This window comes from Coregonus clupeaformis, chromosome 36, assembly GCF_020615455.1.
Source record: "Coregonus clupeaformis isolate EN_2021a chromosome 36, ASM2061545v1, whole genome shotgun sequence".
In the NCBI taxonomy this organism is placed as follows: domain Eukaryota; kingdom Metazoa; phylum Chordata; class Actinopteri; order Salmoniformes; family Salmonidae; genus Coregonus; species Coregonus clupeaformis.
The window spans coordinates 15,401,230-15,421,894 of record NC_059227.1 but is presented as its reverse complement, the minus strand read 5'-3'; the positions used below and the strand labels follow the sequence as shown (position 1 = coordinate 15,421,894).

General features: G+C 41.1%; 1 protein-coding gene across 2 annotated transcripts in view; it reads left to right on the top strand.

The window, feature by feature from the left end:
- The window catches only part of LOC121552565 (centrosomal protein of 128 kDa), a 28,483-nt gene extending 20,467 nt beyond the window's left edge, over positions 1 to 8,016 (top strand). Inside the window, exons 22-25 of one of the 2 annotated variants that reach the window (XM_041865518.2) lie at positions 3,856 to 3,933; positions 5,282 to 5,395; positions 6,333 to 6,441; positions 6,691 to 8,016. In XM_041865518.2, the coding sequence (XP_041721452.1) occupies positions 3,856 to 3,933; positions 5,282 to 5,395; positions 6,333 to 6,441; positions 6,691 to 6,821 (432 nt within the window). In that variant the 3' untranslated portion in view covers positions 6,822 to 8,016. Of the gene's footprint in view, positions 1 to 3,855; positions 3,934 to 5,281; positions 5,396 to 6,332; positions 6,442 to 6,690 lie in introns of those variants that run through there. The other variant, XM_041865519.1, reaches the window with a different exon arrangement.
- Positions 8,017 to 20,665: the final 12,649 nt, after the last annotated feature.

Sequence of the window (20,665 nt, the reverse complement as noted above, 5' to 3'; positions counted from 1 at the left end):
CTAATCTCAGTTTGTTACCTGTATAAAAGACACCTGTCCACAGAAGCAATCAATCAATCAGATTCCAAACTCTCCACCATGGCCAAGACCAAAGAGCTCTCCAAGGATGTCAGGGACAAGATTGTAGACCTACACAAGGCTGGATTGGCTACAAGACCATCGCCAAGCAGCTTGGTGAGAAGGTGACAACAGTTGGTGCGATTATTCGCAAATGGAAGAAACACAAAATAACTGTCAATCTCCCTCGGCCTGGGGCTCCATGCAAGATCTCACCTCGTGGAGTTGCAATGATCATGAGAACGGTGAGGAATCAGCCCAGAACTACACGGGAGGATCTTGTCAATGATCTCAAGGCAGCTGGGACCATAGTCACCAAGAAAACAATTGGTAACACACTACGCCGTCCGTGAAGGACTGAAATCCTGCAGCGCCCGCAAGGTCCCCCTGCTCAAGAAAGCATATATACATGCCCGTCTGAAGTTTGCCAATGAACATCTGAATGATTCAGAGGAGAACTGGGTGAAAGTGTTGTGGTCAGATGAGACCAAAATGGAGCACTTTGGCATCAACTCGCCGTGTTTGGAGGAGGAGGAATACTGCCTATGACCCCAAGAACACCATCCCCACCGTCAAACATGGAGGTGGAAACATTATGCTTTGGGGGTGTTTTTCTGCTAAGGGGACAGGACAACTTCACCGCATCAAAGGGACGATGGAAGGGGCCATGTACTGTCAAATCTTGGGTGAGAACCTCCTTCCCTCAGCCAGGGCATTGAAAATGGGTCGTGGATGGGTATTCCAGCATGACAATGACCCAAAACACACAGCCAAGGCAACAAAGGAGTGGCTCAAGAAGAAGCACATTAAGGTCCTGGAGTGCCCTAGCCAGTCTCCAGACCTTAATCCCATAGAAAATCTGTGGAGGGAGCTGAAGGTTCGAGTTGCTAAACGTCAGCCTCGAAACCTTAATGACTTGGAGAAGATCTGCAAAGAGGAGTGGGACTAAATCCCTCCTGAGATGTGTGCAAACCAGGTGGCCAACTACAAGAAACGTCTGACCTCTGTGATTGCCAACAAGGGTTTTGCCACCAAGTACTAAGTCATGTTTTGCAGAGGGGTCAAATACTTATTTCCCTCATTAAAATGCAAATCAATTTATAACATTTTTGACATGATGTTGTTATTCTGTCTCTCACTGTTCAAATAAACCTACCATTAAAATTATAGACTAATCATGTCTTTGTCAGTGGGCAAATGTACAACATCAGCAGGGGATCAAATACTTTTTTCCCTCACTGTAGATATTCCATTTAAAATCAGCCGTTTCCAGCTACAATAGCCATTTAAAACATTAACAATGTCTACACTGTATTTCTGATCAATTTGATGTTATTTTAATGGACAAAACAATTGCTTTTCTTTCGAAACAAGAACATTTCTAAGTGACCCCAAACTTTTGAACGGTAGTGTACATATCCTTTTTAAAAATATATTTCCCTTTATTACTTTCCAACCCCACCACCCCTTCCCTAATTGGAGTAAACTAGTGAACAGCAATGCTTAGGCCTCTACTTCCAGCTTATACATACAGTGGGGAAAAAAAGTATTTAGTCAGCCACCAATTGTGCAAGTTCTCCCACTTAAAAAGATGAGAGAGGCCTGTAATTTTCATCATAGGTACACGTCAACTATGACAGACAAAATGAGGGGAAAAAATCCAGAAAATCACATTGTAGGATTTTTTATGAATTTATTTGCAAATTATGGTGGAAAATAAGTATTTGGTCAATAACAAAAGTTTCTCAATACTTTGTTATATACCCTTTGTTGGCAATGACACAGGTCAAACGTTTTCTGTAAGTCTTCACAAGGTTTTCACACACTGTTGCTGGTATTTTGGCCCATTCCTCCATGCAGATCTCCTCTAGAGCAGTGATGTTTTGGGGCTGTCGCTGGGCAACACGGACTTTCAACTCCCTCCAAAGATTTTCTATGGGGTTGAGATCTGGAGACTGGCTAGGCCACTCCAGGACCTTGAAATGCTTCTTACGAAGCCACTCCTTCGTTGCCCGGGCGGTGTGTTTGGGATCATTGTCATGCTGAAAGACCCAGCCACGTTTCATCTTCAATGCCCTTGCTGATGGAAGGAGGTTTTCACTCAAAATCTCACGATACATGGCCCCATTCATTCTTTCCTTTACACGGATCAGTCATCCTGGTCACTTTGCAGAAAAACAGCCCCAAAGCATGATGTTTCCACCCCCATGCTTCACAGTAGGTATGGTGTTCTTTGGATGCAACTCAGCATTCTTTGTCCTCCAAACACGACGAGTTGAGTTTATACCAAAAAGTTATATTTTGGTTTCTTCTGACCATATGACATTCTCCCAATCCTCTTCTGGATCATCCAAATGCACTCTAGCAAACTTCAGATGGGCCTGGACATGTACTGGCTTAAGCAGGGGGACACGTCTTGCACTGCAGGATTTGAGTCCCTGGCGGCGTAGTGTGTTACTGATGGTAGGCTTTGTTACTTTGGTCCCAGCTCTCTGCAGGTCATTCACTAGGTCCCCCCGTGTGGTTCTGGGATTTTTGCTCACCGTTCTTGTGATCATTTTGACCCCACGGGGTGAGATCTTGCGTGGAGCCCCAGATCGAGGGACATTATCAGTGGTCTTGTATGTCTTCCATTTCCTAATAATTGCTCCCACAGTTGATTTCTTCAAACCAAGCTGCTTACCTATTGCAGATTCAGTCTTCCCAGCCTGGTGCAGGTCTACAATTTTGTTTCTGGTGTCCTTTGACAGCTCTTTGGTCTTGGCCATAGTGGAGTTTGGAGTGTGACTGTTTGAGGTTGTGGACAGGTGTCTTTTATACTGATAACAAGTTAAAACAGGTGCCATTGATACAGGTAACGAGTGGAGGACAGATGAGCCTCTTAAAGAAGAATTTACAGGTCTGTGAGAGCCAGAAATCTTGCTTGTTTGTAGGTGACCAAATACTTATTTTCCACCATCATTTGCAAATAGATTCATTAAAAATCCTACAATGTGATTTTCTGGATTTTTTTTTCTCAATTTGTCTGTCATAGTTGATGTGTACCTATGATGAAAATTACAGGCCTCTCTCATCTTTTTAAGTGGGAGAACTTGCACAATTGGTGGCTGACTAAATACTTTTTTTCCCCACTGTACTTATTATGGACACAGTATGCTTTACATTAGTTATCTTGTTGTTAGTTGTAATTAGTCCCATCCTTCAGCTCCATTCAACACCTCCCATCTATCACTTAACACCATCCATATTGGATTTCTATTTGCCATATCTTTTTCAACTGTACTGTGATGTTTCACAAAAGTTCTGAACCCTTCCATTCTCATTGTTTCTACAGATTGTAAATCTGGGTGAAATACTTATTGACTCGAGACATTTCAGCTTTTCATTTTTAATTAATTTGTAAAAATATCTAAAAAACATAATTCCACTTTGACATTATGGGGTATTAGGTGTAGTCCAGTGACAAAAGATCGCAATTTAATCCATTTTAAATTCAGGCTGTAACACAACAAAATGTGGAAAAAGTCAAGGGGTGTGAATACTTTCTGAAGGAACTGTACATGTATTGTGTAGAAAAGAAATAACAGCACACTGCACTTTCCTAGTATCACTAGTTCATTTAAGCTCACTTATAGCAGCCTACTGCCTTTGTCAGAGCTTTAGTACATTGCGTGACAGTACAATAAAGCCTTTTGAATTGACATGAATAGTAGTTGGAAATAGCACCTTGCTGTGTTGTATTGTGGGTAAAGCTAATGTGCAGTATATTAACCTCCCTGTATTCCTTTATCTATTCAGAGCACCAGGCTGGCGGTAGATCACCTGGAGTCAGTCCCTGAGAAGCTGTGTCTGCTGGACAACTTCAAAGACCTGGAGGTGAGGCTCACTGGGGAGACCTGGGATGTACTGAATATATGGGTCATTCCACGAAATGAGGGCCTTTTGCATCCCTTTGATATTCTAAGTAGAAATTGTGCACAAATATTGAATTTTAAAAGCTTGTTATATTAAACTAAGTGCCCTTTAATATAGACCACATGGAAAATTCCATAAATCTGATATTTAATATGAAAAAAGACTTGCTAAAGTGACTAAATTCAGCATTTTGACATGTCCCTCTGTGCATCCTCTGTGACTTCTAGGAAGATTTTAACCCACTTAACCCCAACTTTTCTCCCAAGCTTTCACCATCATTGTAATGCCCTAATTATTTTGTTGCTTTGACAAAGTCATTTCTGAAGATTATTATTTCTATTGTGATACATTTTAAGGTAAATAAAACGTCTGTCCTTCATTTTAACGGGATACTTCAGGATTTTGAAGCCCTTTATCTACTTACCCAGAGTCAGATGAACTTGTGGATACCATTTTCCTTCATACTGGACACAGAGACATAAAAATGGTATCCATGAGTTCATCTGACACTGGGGAAATAGATCAAGGGCTTCATTGACAAAATCCCGAAATATCCCTTTAAGGTCAACACTGTTACATGAACAGAACTCTCGTTTTAATATGGTAAAACTATTCCTTTTTAAGTATTTTTTTCAAAAGAGACATTTAACACCTACTAGTGAAATCATAGTGTAAAAGCAGGTGAGCTCGTTCTACTCTTTTTGGCCTTTTTCTCGTGTTTTGTGGTGGAAAACTCAGCGGGTCGAGCATAACACGTCAACCCTGTTACCCATAGATAGACAGGCTATAATTTTTTTACCAATTGACATTTTTTGGTGAAGCTTGCATTCAATTGCCCCTCCCTGTTGCACACAACAAGCTTCCATGGCTGACTTAAGATGAAGTCATCAACCCTGTTACGGTCAACCCTTTAACTTTATTTGGGACTTATTAGGTACTTACTATAGTCATTCTTTTATTGAACCTCTTGAGATGGGAAAGGGTGTTTTTTATTAAGTTGAACATCTGTTTATGACAGAATGTTAAAATAAGGTGAAATACAACTTATTATCACCAAGTTACACTAAAAAGGCATCTAATTGGTGGAACGACCCATATGTCTATAGGGGAGACCTGCGGCCTGGGTCTTTCTATGTGTTTGATCTCTTCTTAATCTTAGTGACTTGATTCTAAAAAAAGACACCAACCTAGGTGTCTATCGAACCTGATCCTAGATCTGTGCAACTTCAACTTCAAACCGATTTTGTGATGAGTTCCATTTTGTGCCTGGTTTGTGTAGCGAGTGACTGTTTCCATGTTGTTTAAATAGGAGTCACAGCGGCAGAAGGAGTTGGTGGAACAACGTTACATCAAATACAAAGAGATCGTTGGAGTCCTGCAGCACCAGCTGGATGAGTCCAAACGACAGATACAGGAGTGCAGGGTACTGGACTACATTACCCACAATGCACTTTATGTATATGCTACATCAAATATCAGCTTTATGATACCTACAAACCCAAGTAGAGACTTTGCCACTTTGCCATTTCAATACTTGGCCTGTTCAATGAGCACTTTGTACTCTTACTCCCAGAGCTATCCAGCCTATGACACCTGCTGAGTTCACTGGTGTATCGTTTGTCCACAACTGGCATTTGCATCTAGTATGAATATTCCAAGCCAATGTTGGCAAACACAATTGACAGAGTGAGACAGAGGGTAATAACTTCCAATCAGTCCTAATCATCGTATTTATCTTCTCACGCGGCCAACAGAGAAGCATCATTGCATTGTTGACAGCAGATTGCCATCAGTGTGTGTCTTCCCCCCTCACAGCAGCCACATCGTAGACACACACACAGCAGCCACATCGTAGCCACTTCTTAAAGTGCATTAATCTGCCAGACGACTCTGCTGCGTTGCCAAACGACTCCCGTGTTGATCCATAAGTGCTGATTGCATTAGTGCCTAATGGCAAGCCGCCCACCAGGAGTTTATTTAAAGAAAGTAGAATGAAGAAAAGTCTTCATCTACTTAGCTTTCACTTTGATTGCAGTTAGCAGCAATCTGTTTCAGTACAGAATGCTGATAGTGTCTGTTCTCATTTAACGCTGGTCCTGGGGACCCACAGGATAAGCACTGAGCAGAACTTTTTTGCAGCCTAGTATTTTAACACCTGATCAACTAATCAAAAGCTTGAAGATTGGTTGCTTAGTTTAATCCATCGTGCTAGTGTTGGACTGGAACAAAACCCTGCTCGCCCTGTTGGCTCAACCAGGACAAAGTCTAAAGAGCACTGCAAGAATACATTTCACATAAGGTTGGATGTTATGCCAGTTTGCAGTGTGTGTGTGTGTACTCAAGACTGTACCCTCTTCCAGGATGACAAGTTGGACGCTACAACTCGGAGCATTCGATTAGCTGCTCTGTCCTCCTCCATAAGAGGCCCTAGCACTTTCCTCACCAGCTCCATGCTTACTGACACCACATGTGAGTACACAGCCGCAATGTTCACCTCTTGTCTCCTCTTGAAGAAGGCAACGGTTGTGATATGTGGTTGTTTTACCTACTTCAGTTGACTGCACTGATTGTAATAGCGTCTGCTAAATGTAATGTCTCAGACTCTGTAATGTAAACAAACTCTGTGAAAGAAGCATTGCGTTAAATAGCCCTAAAACATGACTCTTAATAGGTTGTGCTTAGTGTTGTAACTCCTCCCTTTGTCCCTGTGATCCTTAGCTCCACACAAACGCCTGGCCTCTCCAGACTGCACCCTGGACTATAGCCTTTCTCTGGACCACCGAGCCTCTCCTGCTGTCAACGGTGCCCACTCTCACTCTATCTCCGACCACCTCAACAGTAAAACATAGTGCCCACCATCAGGAATTCACACTGGTTACATACATGTATTCATCAACAAGCCTTACATTATAGAGTTGGATAGAGGGCTCACACAGAAGTGTGTTTTAACATGGGCATAGAGGCAAAGATAGTTTCTAAGTCTATGCCTTACTGACAGGACAATCAACACCCATCTCTATGCAGTACCCTGGTTGCAAACCATCACAACAGTCTTCCATGACTACCTCAACCAAAAAAACAGCCAACCAAGCCAAGCTGCGTAACTAGCAGCCAACCTAGAAAACAGCTAGCATGAAGCCAAGCATACCTACTAAGTGCGATTGTGATAAGTAAAGCAGGGTTAAACCTAGTGGAGGGTTCATAGCACATAGCTTGGGATATCTTATAAGAGAACCACCAAATGTAGCACTGTGAAAGACGATTGTAGCTTTTTTATAAACTGATATTGATGAAGATTTTTCATTGAATGTTACTTTGTGCAAAGAAAGCATGCACAGCTTAAAAAACCCATGAAGTTTGACTGAAAATAGATTGAAGAACCAGTGATAAGCCAAAGTAGGTCAACGTTCCAACATTTCATACTAAAGTTACATTTTTGTATATATATATATATATATATATATATATATGTATGTATTTCAACACTCAAACACTTATATGAAAAACACTGATTTATGTCCCAATTTTTGTTTTTTTATTACAGTTTTTGTACTCTGATGTTATCATGCCAATGTGTTTTATCGGAAAGATTAAATGTGATTATTATATTTATGCTGACATTCTGTGAAAGCTGTGGTGCCTTTCTAACTTTATGTAGCCTATGCATTAACCATATATTCTTTTTTGTGCCTGTGCTGTACCTGTGCATTCATTCAACAGACTTGACAAGTCACAATGAGTTTGTTTTTCTATTCAAACGTTTTTACCACTACCTTAATTATAAAAAAAAATTATGTTTTACTTCTATGCAGTTGTGGAAATATGTATTTATTTGTAAAGAAGAGAGGAAAAAATGCCAATAAGCACAATAGTATATTTTTGTGAAATGTAGAAAATAATATATGCAATAAAATAAATCTCCACAGGTCTGTAAGGATCATTTTCCTGAGCCCTGGTCTCATCCATTTCAAAATGAAGTGTTGCTTCCTAAGGCTTGTAAGTCTCTGTGGTATGTCAATTGTTGTTGCCTTTGTCCATCTGTTGAGAAAAAGACTCGTAGCATGGGCTTATATTTGTAGGTTTATACAGTTGAAGTCGGAAGTTGACATACACCTTAGCCAAATACATTTAAACTCAGTTTTTCACAATTCCTGACATTTAATCCTAGTAAAAATTCCCTGTTTTAGGTAAGTTAGGATCACCACTTTATTTTAAGAATGTGAAATGTCAGAATAATAGTAGAGAGAATGATTTATTTCAGCTTTTATTTCTTTCAACACATTCCCAGTGGGTCAGAAGTTTACATACACTCAATTAGTATTTGGTAGCATTGCCTTTAAATTGTTTAACTTGGGTCAAACGTTTCGGGTAGCCTTCCACAAGCTTCCCACAATAAGTTGGGTGAATCTTGGCCCATTCCTCCTGGTTGGGATGGTGTTGTTCGGTTTGCAAGCCTTCCCCTTTTTCCTCCAAACATAACGATGGTCATTATGGCCAAACAGTTCTATTGTTGTTTCATCAGATCAGAGTACATTTCTCCAAAAAGTATGATCTTTGTCCCCATGTGCAGTTGCAAACCGTAGTCTGGCTTTTTTATGGCGGTTTTGGAGCAGTGGCTTCTTCCTTGCTGAGCGGCCTTTCAGGTTATGTCGATATAGGACTCGTTTTACTATGGATATAGATACTTTTGTACCTGTTTCCTCTAGCATCTTCACAAGGTCCTTTGCTGTTGTTCTGGGATTGATTTGCACTTTTCACACCAAAGTACGTTCATCTCTAGGAGACAGATGTCCCATGGTGTTTATACTTGCGTACTATTGTTTGTACAGATGAACGTGGTACCTTCAGGCGTTTGGAAAATGAACCAGACTTGTGGAGGTGTGCAAAAAAATGTCTGAGGTCTTGGCTGATTTCTTTTGATTTTCCCATGATGTCAAGCAAAGAGGCACTGAGTTTGAAGGTAGGCCTTGAAATACATCCACAGGTATACCTCCAATTGACTAAAATGATGTCAATTAGCCTATCAGAAGCTTCTAAAGCCATGACATCATTTTCTGGAATTTTCCAAGCTGTTTAAAGGCACAGTCAACTTAGTGTATGTCTGTAAACAATTGTTGGAAAAATTACTTGTGTCATGCACAAAGTAGATGTCCTAACTGACTTGCCAAAACTATAGTTTGTTAACAAGAAAGTTGTGGAGTGGTTGAAAAATGAGTTTTAATGACTCCAACCTAAGTGTATGTAAACTTCCGACTTCAACTGTATGTCCACTCCAGCCTTATTTCAGCTTCAATTTACATTTACCAAATGCATCTGTACTTCAGAAGAGCCAATACAAATCTGCTGAACAGTAAAAACAAGTCTAGAAAGTTCTGTGTGTTTTCAATTTCGAGTTAATGGATTTATGTCCTGTGTTGTGCACATAAGATTTCACACCTCGGACCACATGTAGCTATGCTCTCTCTTTCCCTCAGGAACTTACAAAGTTACGGTAGCAGCCTCATTCTCAACCTTTCAAAGCTGAATACTGTACTTTCATGTATCACTGTCTCTGTAAAATTCACTGATGATCTTTGTTGATCGAAACTTCTCTGCAGTGCATTCAGAAAGTATTCAGACCCGTTGACCTTTTCCACATTTTGTTACGTTACAGCCTTATTTAAAAATTGATTAAATTGTTTTTTCCATCCTCATCAATATACACACAATACCCCATAATGACAAAGCAAAAACAGGTTTTTAGAAATATTTGCTAATTTTTTATTTTTTTTTAACTGATATTTAGACCCTTTAGTCATTACTTTGTTGAAGCACCCTTGGCAGTGATTACAGCCTCACGTCTTCTTGGGTATGAAGCTACAAGCTTGGCACACCTGTATTTGGGGAGTTTCTCCCATTCTTCTCTGCAGATCCTCTCAAGCTCTGTTAGGTTGGATGGGGAGCGTCTCTGCACAGCTATTTTTAGGTCTCTCCAGAGGTGTTCGATCGGGTTCAAGTCCAGGCCACTCAAGGACATTCAGAGACTTGTCCCGAAGCCACTCCTGCGTTGTCTTGGCTGTGTGCTTAGGGCCGTTGTCCTGTTGGAAGGTGAACCTTCGCCAAAGTCTGAGGTCCTGAGCGCTCTGGAGCAGGTTTTCATCAAGGATCTCTCTGTACTTTGCTCCGTTCATCTTTCCCTCGATCCTGACTAGTCTCCCAGTCCTTGCCGCTGAAAAATATCCCCACAGCATGATGCTTCACTGTAGGGATGGTGCCAGGTTTCCTCCAGACGTGATGCTTGGCATTCAGGCCAAAGAGTTCAATCTTGGTTTCATCAGACCAGAGAATCTTGTTTCTTATGGTCTGAGAGTCTTTAGGTACCTTTTGCCAAACTCCAAGCGGGCTGTCATGTGCCATTTACTGAGGAGTGGCTTCCGTCTGGCCACTCTACCATAAAGGCCTGATTGGTGCAGTGCTGCAGAGATGGTTGTCCTTCTGGAAGGTTCTCCACAGCGGAACTCTGGAGCTCTGTCAGAGTGACCATTGGGTTCTTGGTCACCTTCCTGACCAAGGCCCTTCTCCCCCGATTGCTCAGTTTGGCCGGGCGGCCAGCTCTAGGAAGAGTCTTGGTGGTTCCAAACTTCTTCCATTTAAGAATGATGGAGGCCACTGTGTTCTTGGGGACCTTCAATGCTGCAGACATTTTTTGGTACCCTTCCCCTGATCTGCGCCTCGACACAATCCTGTCTCGGAGCTCTACGGACAATTCCTTCGACCTCATGGCTTGGTTTTTGCTCTTGACATGCACTTTCAACTGTGGGACCTTATATAGAAAGGTGTGTGCCTTTCCAAATCATGTCCAATCAATTGAATTTACCACAGGTGGACTCCAAGTTGTATAAACATCTCAAGGATGATCAATGGAAACAGGATGCACCTGAGCTCAATTTTGAGTATCATAGCAAAGGGTCTGAGTACTTATGTAAATAAGATATATCTGTTTTTTATTTGTAATAAATGTGGAACATTTTTAGCTTCGTCATTGTGGATTCTTTTTATATAAGGCTGTATCTTAACTAAATGTCAAAAAGATCAAGGGGTCTGAATATTTTCTGAAGGCACTGTATCTACTTGACACTGTAGGTGTTTTGTTAGGTGTGACGTCATTACGTCCAGCTGTTTTTATCGACAAAAGATAGTTAAGTGGAAACGCACCCTAACAGGCAAATGTTGCATCTATTTTCAAAACAATCACTGGATGAGTTAATTGAATCATACAGTGCCTTCAGAAAGGATTCATATCCCTTGACTTATTCCACATTTTCTTGTGTTACAGCCTGAATTCAAAATGTATTAAATTCTCTTTTCTCACTATCTACACAATACCACAGAATGACAAAGTGAAAACATGTTTAAACAGAAATATCTCATTTACATACATATTCATACCCCTAAGTCAATACACATTAGAATCACATTTGGCAGTGATTACAGCTGTGAGTCTCTCTGGGTAAGTCTCTTAAGAGCTTTGCACACCTGGATTTAAAATTCTTCAAGCTCTGTCAAGTTGGCTGTCTTGCCATAGATTTTCAAGCCAATATATTTCAAAACTGTAACTAGGCCACTCAGGATCATTCACTGTCTTTTTGGTAAGCAACTTGGCATTAAGTTTTAGGTTATTGTCCTGCTGTAAGGTGAATTTGTCTCCCAGTGTCAGTTGGAAAGCAGACTGAAGTTTTCCTGTAAGATTTTGCCTGTGCTTAGCTCTATTCTGTTTCTTTTTATCAACAACAAAAAAACCTCCCTAGTTCTTACCAATGACAAGCATACCCATAACATGATGCAGCCACAACTATGCTTGAAAATATGAAGGTTGGTACTCATTGATTTGTTGTGTTGGATTTGCCCCAAACATAACGCTTTGTATTAATTGCTTTGCCACATTTTTGGCAGTATTACAGCAAACAGGATGCATGTTTTGGAATATTGTTATTCTACAGGCTTCCTTGTTTTCACTCTGTCATTTAGGTTATCATTGTGGAGTAACTACAATGTTGTTGATCCATCCTCAGTTTTCTCCTATCACAGCCATTAAACTCTTTAACTGTTTTAAAGTCACCATTGGCCTCATGGTGAAATCCCTGAGTGGTTTCCTTCCTCTCTGGCAACTGAGTTAGGAAGGACACCTGTATCTTTGTAGTGACTGGGTGCATTGAAACATCATCCAAAGTGTCATTAATAACTTCACCATGCTCAAAGGGATATTCATTGTCTGCTTTTAATTTGATTTTGCCTATCTACCAATAGGTGCACTTCTTTCTTTTTTTTCTTTTCTTTTTTTTTCTTTTTTTTTGGGGGGGGGGAATGGATCAGCTTAATATTGCAGATAGATTGTATCTTCTATCAATGTAATTGTCTGCATCACTTCCAATCCCCCATGTTTATTTTTATTTTTTATATATATATTCCCCTTTATTACTTTTCAACCCCACCATCCTTTCCCTAGGTGCACTTCTTTGCGAGGCATTGGAAAGCCTCCCTGGTGTTTGTGGTTGAATCTGTGTTTGAAATTCACTGCTCAACTGAGGGACTTAATTTACAGATCGTTTTATGTGTGGGTTACAGAGATGAGGTAGTCATACACAAATCATGTTAAACACTATTATGTGACTTGTTAAGCAAATGTTTCCTCCTGAACGTATTTAGTCTTGGCATAACAAAGGGGTTTAATACTTATTGACTCAAGACTTTTCAGCTTTTAATTTGTAATTCATTTGTTAAAAAATTCTAAAAACAGAATTCCACTTTGGCATTACGGGGTATTGTGTGTAGGCCATTGCCACAATATCTCAATTTAATCCATTTGAAATTCAGGATGTAACAAATACCTCCTGAGAACCTTTTTAGCATGTTTTTGCTTTAGAGTTAGGAGAACATTCCCTTGATGTCAAACAGAACATACCCAGAACGTGGTTACCATCTTCTCAGAATATGCAATATTAATGTTTCATGGGACGTTGCAAGAGCATTCATTTGTCATTTTCTGTGGGTTAGGAGAATATTCCATCAGCGTCCCATGTTCTAGACACGCTTCATGAGAACGTTGCAAGAACATTAATGTGTCCAGTTTTCTGAGGGTTAAACATCAAATCAACAAGGCTAGATATGCTTAGTTTAATACACTGAAAACAAACTTAAAGATACCAAAAACAATTTAGTCCAATCAATGTTGCTAAATATCATGTGGCTGTCCATGGTACTGATTTCTCTCTCTCTGTGTGTGTGTGTGTGTGTGTGTGCATGCGTGCGTGCTCAAGTAAAAAAAAACAATTGACTCGCCCTACTACTTGTAGACTAGTTGAACGGCAATGACATCCTCCTCTCTGTCATGTTGGCAAAACGCTCTATGACTCTGTCAAACAGTACGCTTTTAGTTTTGTTGTCATAGGCTACCTAGCTAAAATGCACGCTAGCCTAACTTCCTTACATGGGCAACAATGAACAAGCTAAGTTAGATAGCTAGTTAACGTGAGCCTACTAGGCTACATCTTGAACTTCAATCATCTCAGGCCAGTGGCACAATATATTAATTGATGGTTAGATCAGAATCACCATCATAGTCATTGGCCTGTACAAAGAATTAAGTCAAAACCACAAGTCCAAATCCCCATCTCCATCCATGGCTTAGGGAAGAGTCGATTTAGCAAGCTAGCTACTGCAGGACGTCAACACAAGCAGGCCAGAAACAGACATGTTTTTCTGACAATGATGACACTTTGCTTAGGATGTGATTTGATTGGTCTTAAGCCAAATCCAAACTGGCCTCACTTGGGGGGTGTTTTGCTGTGCCAGGACAACCCACAGTTGAGCTCAGCTCAACGCTGATTGGCAAATTATTTTACATATTATTTTTATCAAGAGAAGCCAAACGCTTGTTGGCATCAATCAATCAAATGCTACGGCGACAACATCAGATACATGGGCTACACATACTGAGACAGAGGGGCGCTGTTTCCCTCGCTCTGATGATTTCTCCGGTGAGATTCAGCCACTTGCGAATTGATGGAAAATTATGAAAACACTAAAGAAATTATGATTATGATTATAAAATGATTTTGTCAAATATTTGAGGAAGCCTGGCTTCCCTTGGCGTCCATGAATACACGCTACTGACTCTCACATTCTTAACAAAATATGTTAATGTCATTATTTGGCAACAGTTAAAATGAGTTTTCATTGAAAGATGGGAATCTGTAGGATTTGCCCTTGAGCACTAATTATGACTAGATTTCCACTACCTCAAAAATTATCAGTATTTATTCATTCTATATAGCTGAGCATCTCAAAGAGAACTCTACCGTCTTTTTTAAATCTACACCACATACCATGTAAAACAAATGTGTAATTTTAATTAGATCAGATAGGTGTGTTGTAACTGTTGCCAAATAATGACATTAACATATATTGCTTAGAAGGTGAGAGTAGGGTGACTCCCCTAGTGGGTCTCAAACCCAGGCCACCAACACCAATGACGAACACCCTAACCACTGTCCCAATAAGGGACATCTCTAGGCCATGTACTTATTGGGCCAGTATAGTTAGGTCCTGCCCAGAAGAAACCCTAACCCCTCCTCCCTAGGTTCTTATGTAGATTAAACAACTTGATAGGTGTAAGCAATAGGGTGAATGCGTTTTGAAGTAAATGTCAGTTGAAAGTACACTCAAGAAAAACTATTTTATTGATCATGGTGATTCAGGAGTATCATTAAAACATGTTAACATGCCCCACCAACATTAGACAACTATACAGAAAGCCCTTAAATTGCTGAAATAAGTAAATACACATTAAATTATGAGAATAGTCTGATTAAACGATACCTGACACAGACATGGTGGCATAGTGGGAAGATAGTAATACTGTGAACCAAGAGGTTGTGAGTTAAAATCCCAGGAAACGCATGCACAATGGAATAATGTGTGTCAAATACGTAAGTTGAAAACACTGTACGTTAAAAGCAACGTGCGTGCGTGCAACCCTGCCAACAAACAAAGAGCTATGAATGGATCAGTTGTTCACCAATCTGGGCCATGATTTTCTTGGCAACAGTAACAAGGTATAATGAAACGTGTCTAGAATATTAATATATATTCTGAAAACATGGCAACCATGTTCTGTGTATGATTGATGGAATATTCTCCTAACTGACAGAAAACCGGACACGTTCTTGCAATGTTCCCATGAAACATGTCTAGAACATTAATATTTTAAATTCTGAGAACATGGTAACCACGTTTTGTAGTTCTATTTTACAATAAGGGAATAGTCTCTTGGAAACATTCCTTGCACATCACGGGAACATGAAAACGTTACCTAATGACCTAATGAGACTCTTAAGGGATTGTTCTCTAAAGTTGTGGGGACGTTGGTTGTTAGCTAGGTATACACTACAGCCTATGGTAGAGTACTGGGGAGTCCCACACATTGCTTCCAAATTGACAGGGAAAATGGTGCATTCACTTTTTCAAGGAGTCCCTAACCAACCAACCAACACGCACGTACGCACACACACACACACTCTTTTTCAGTTAATTATCTTCTTGTACTTTAACAGTCTGGTTGGGTGTGCAGTAGATTTATTCAGTTTATACAGTTTAGCCTTTACCTGTGGGACGTCCAGAAGGGTGTGTTCCATTTAAATTCTGCTTTTATTAAAAAGCATGTTCCATTTAGCCTTGTTGAGGATTGAGAGAAATAAAGTCAGAGTTTAGACTTGTTTTCTTGTAACTTGTCTTTCCCAGACACCTTATGGTAAATAGTTGACTGCAGAGCAAATAGAAACAAACACATATTTGGTCTGAGCTAAGCTAACCGACAGTAAATTATATGAATTATATTCAAAGATATTCAAAACAGGACAGTCATGTATTCAAATCAATTCAGAATGAATTATTGAAGGTTTTTCTTACCCTCCATTAAATCAGAGACGGAATAGAAATCAGGTCATTACAGCTGTGTTGTGTTGTGAATGATGATACACAATAGTCTTCAACGCTGCCAGCTAGTGACTGACAGCAAACACACACACACACACACTGTAATGTACACACACGCACACTTGTGCGCACACACACACACACAGACACGCTCTATAGCATACTGCAGTGCCAAACGGGTAATTTGTAAATACACCAACCTTCTGTTGTTGTTCCAGTACTTACTGCCTCTCATTTGGATCACATAACGATGGGGTGTTTTGTATTGCAGCCTGGGCTGTTCTACTTTTACGGTGCTGCTGGCGTAAGCCTTTACAGCATCAACACAGCCTGCAGCCTGCTCCCATCAGAACAGACCTGTTTGGCTTGCATTACAAACCCACTGAATCAGACAGGCTTGCTGTTCTACTGCTCTACCTTAAGCCCCCTGGCTGCTGGGCTGGAAGCTAGCTGGGAGTGTATTGTATTTAATGCTGTGTGTTATGGCAGGTTGCAGCTCCTACAGTGTGTGTGTGTGTGTGTGTGTGTGTGTGCGTGTGTGTGTGCGTGCGTGCGTGCGTGCGTGCGTGCGTGCGGGTTGTTGCAAGCAGCTTACTGCTACAGTATGTGTGTGCCCTACTTTCCCATTCCGTCTGTATGTCTGTCTGTCTGTCTGTCTGTGCAGACGCTGCCTGTGGGACGGGTTGGGTCTTGGGAGAGTGGTGCTGAGTCTGGGATGCTTATTGCTACATTTGGATTCTCATTGAATCCAATCACACAGTAGAAATCAGCCTGTCAGCACGCACACACGCTCTCTCACACACACACGCACGCACACGCACACACCATAGCACAGCAGTTTGTCTGCAGTTCACACACACGAGAGAAAACACAACCCTGTCAATTCCTAGGCTGTTGAGCTCCACTGAGCCAATGTTTTGGCGTGCTGCTCCTTTTTTACCCCGTCTCTCTCTCTCTCTCTCTCTCTCTCTCTCTCTCTCTCTCTCTCTCTCTCTCTCTCTCTCTCTCTCTCTCTCTCTCTCTCTCTCTCTCTCTCTCTCTCTCTCTCTCTCTCTCTCCTTCATAGCACAGTGGAGCAGCAATACCAATCTCATTCTGGCTGACATGGTTGTTTGAACTCTTTAAATCTCACCTTCTGTCACACCTTGTTATTCAGAAATCTGAAGTCTGTGTGTGTGTGTGTGTGTGTGTGTGTGTGTGTATGTGTTTGTTATTGTAGGTCTGCTACATGTTATATAACTCTGCAGCTAAAGCCGTGTGTTGTGGTCTTCTGTAGCTCAGCTGGTAGAGCGCGGCGCTTGTAACGCCAGGGTAGTAGGTTCGATCCCCGGGACCACCCGTACACAAAAATGTATGCACACATGACTGTAAGTCGCTTTGGATAAAAGCGTCTGCTAAATGGCATATTATTATTGTATATGCATGGGAAGTTTTGTAAATACTCTACCTAACATCCACTTGGTCCTCCTGATTTCTATATTAAATCTTAATGCAGCCGATACATTTTTACAAAAGAGCCCTTTCCGTTATGCAGACTAGTACAGATGTTTCCCTAGAATACTGAAAATGGATGCCCCAAAGAAGTCTGCATCAATTCTGCAAAGCAGAGCAGGAGAACGGGACTCTTAAACCAGCATGTCATTCCTGTACTCTGTCCCTAGATGGCACTGTCCAGTACCCCAGCCAGTACACTGTACATCACCAGTGAATGTTTATCATGATGCTGTGATAGTCATAAAAGCCTTTGTCAGTGGAACTGTAGATTTGGATGGTCGATTTGCACGTTCATATCGCTCCAGTTAATTAGGTGTGAGGAGCAAACTAAAAGCGGTGGCTACATGCCCATACTGCTCTAGTGGGAGAGGAGGGAACTAGATCAATGGACGGGCATCTCTTTATTGTGTACACACATTCAGAGTGAAAACACACACACACACACACCATACCGTACCATACAGTAGTTTGACTGCAGAACACTGCATGCTCTTGCCCTTTTCTAAACCTGGTGTTAAGGTCGGATCAACTCATATTCTACTTGTCAGGTTTGATCACCTTTTCCTCAGAGCAGGTTTTCTGGGGTATTGGATAGTTATGAAGGGCTGGAGCAGCATACTGCTGCTGTACAGAACCATTCCTCATTCAAGAGGTATCACTGCTAGTAAGACCCTTGCTTGTGATATACAGTATAAAAACCCAAATGGTTCGAAATGCCTTTACTGCATGATTGTAGTGGTAAAATTGAACATCAGTGCTTGACATGGACTGAAATAGGTGCCGGTATTCATTTTGTGCGCCTGTACTGTTTATATTTAGGTGTTGGAACTCCACAATATTTTTTTTGCTAATATTCACAATGATCACTTGTTATACTTTTATTAATCTATGAAGCTGTCATACTTCTTTGTTTAATTTGTTGTTTAATTTTACATTCAGAGGAAAGGAAAGGAGAGGAGAGCACAGCTCTTAGAAGTAGAACAGAGTTTAGCTTCGAGAGATCGAACACTATCCAGAGAGCAGAGTGAGTTTATGCAATCGTACCAAAAACAACTATAGGAAAAAGTAAATAGCGAATGTAAATAGTTTTTTCTGTCAATTAAAGATTCAGTGCATTCAGAAAGTATTCAGACCCCTTGACTTTTTCCATATTTTGTTACGTTACAGCCGTATTCTAAAATTGATTAAATCGTTTTTTCCCATCATCATTCTACACACAATACCCCATAATGACAAAGCAAAAACAGGTTTTTAGAAATGTTTGCAAATGTATTTCTTGGGTATGATGCTACAAGCTTGGCACACCTGTTCTTCTCTGCAGATCCTCTCAAGCTCGGTCAGGTTAGATCGCTGCACAGCTATTTTCAGGTCTCTCCAGGGATGTTAGATCGGGTTCAAGTCCGAGCTCTGGCTGGACCACTCAAGAACATTCAGAGATTTGTCCCGAAGCCACTCCTGCGTTGTCTTGGCTGTGTGCTTAGGATCGTTGTCCTGTTGGAAGGTGAACCTTTGCCCCAGTCTGAGGTCCTGAGAGCTCTGGAGCAGGTTTTCATCAAGGATCTCTCTGTACTTTGCTCCGTTCATCTTTCCCTCGATCCGGACTAGTCTCCCAGTCCTTGCCGCTGAAAAACATTACCACAGCATGATGCTGCCACCACCATGTTTCACCGTAGGGTGGTGCCAGGTTTCCTCCAGACGTGACGCTTTGCCAAAGCGTTCAATCTTGGTTTCATCAGACCAGAGAATCTTGTTTCTCATGGTCTGAGAGTCCTTTAGGTGCCTTTTGGCAAACTTCAAGCGGGCTGTCATGTGCCTTTTACTGAGGAGTGGCTTCCGTCGGGCCACTCTACCATAAAGGCCTGATTGGTGGAGTGCTGCAGAGATGGTTGTCCTTCTGGAAGGTTCTCCCACCTCCACAGAGGAACTCTGGAGCTCTGTCAGAATTACCCTTCTCCCCCAATTGCTCAGTTTGGCCGGGCAGCCAGCTCTAGGAAGAGTCTTGGTGGTTCCAAACTTCTTCCATTTAAGAATGATGGAGGCCACTGTGTTCTTGGGGATCTTCAATGCAGCAGAACGTTTTTGGTACCCTTCCCCAGATCTGTTCCTCGACACAATCCTGTCTCTGACCTCTATTGCTTCGACCTCATGGCTTGGTTTTTGCTCTGACATGCACTGTCAACTGTGGCACCTTATATAGACAAGTTTGTGCCTTTCCAAATCATGTCCAATCAATTGAATTTACCACAGGTGGACTCCAGTCAAGTTGTAGATACATCTCAAGGATGGTCAATGGAAACATGATGCACCTGAGCTCAAAGCAAAGGGTCTGAATACTTATGTAAATAAGGTATTTAAAAATAAAACAATTATATTTAAATTTGCAGAAATGTCTAAAAACCTGTTTCGCTTTGTCATTATGGGGTATTGTGTGTCGATTGAGGCAAAACATTAATTTAATCCATTTTAGAATAAGGCTGTAAAGTAATAAAATGTGGAAGGGAAGGGGTGCAAAATCACTGTATGAATTATCCAATCTGTTTGGGCAAATTTATGTAATCTATTTCTGCACATTTGACTAAAAGGGAAAACAGTCTGTCTGAGCCATCAGGCACAACAGTTAACCACCAGCTGAGTTGGATCACATGGCCCTGAGCTGACATTTGAAGTGCATAGGGTAGGGTGGGCCAGCGTACACCTGAAATATTACCTGCCAGTTAGCAGACAAGTTTACCCAAAGCATCTTACAGTACGAGTGCATTCATTATTAGTATACAGTGAGGGAAAAAAGTATTTGATCCCCTGCTGATTTTGTACGTTTGCCCACTGACAAAGAAATGATCAGTCTATAATTTTAATGGTAGGTTTATTTGAACAGTGAGAGACAGAATAACAACAAAAAAATCCAGAAAAACGCATGTCAAAAATGTTATAAATTGATTTGCATTTTAATGAGGGAAATAAGTATTTGACCCCCTCTCAATCAGAAAGATTTCTGGCTCCCAGGTGTCTTTTATACAGGTAACGAGCTGAGATTAGGAGCACACTCTTAAAGGGAGTGCTCCTAATCTCAGCTTGTTACCTGTATAAAAGACACCTGTCCACAGAAGCAATCAATCAATCAGATTCCAAACTCTCCACCATGGCCAAGACCAAAGAGCTCTCCAAGGATGTCAGGGACAAGATTGTAGACCTACACAAGGCTGGAATGGGCTACAAGACCATCGCC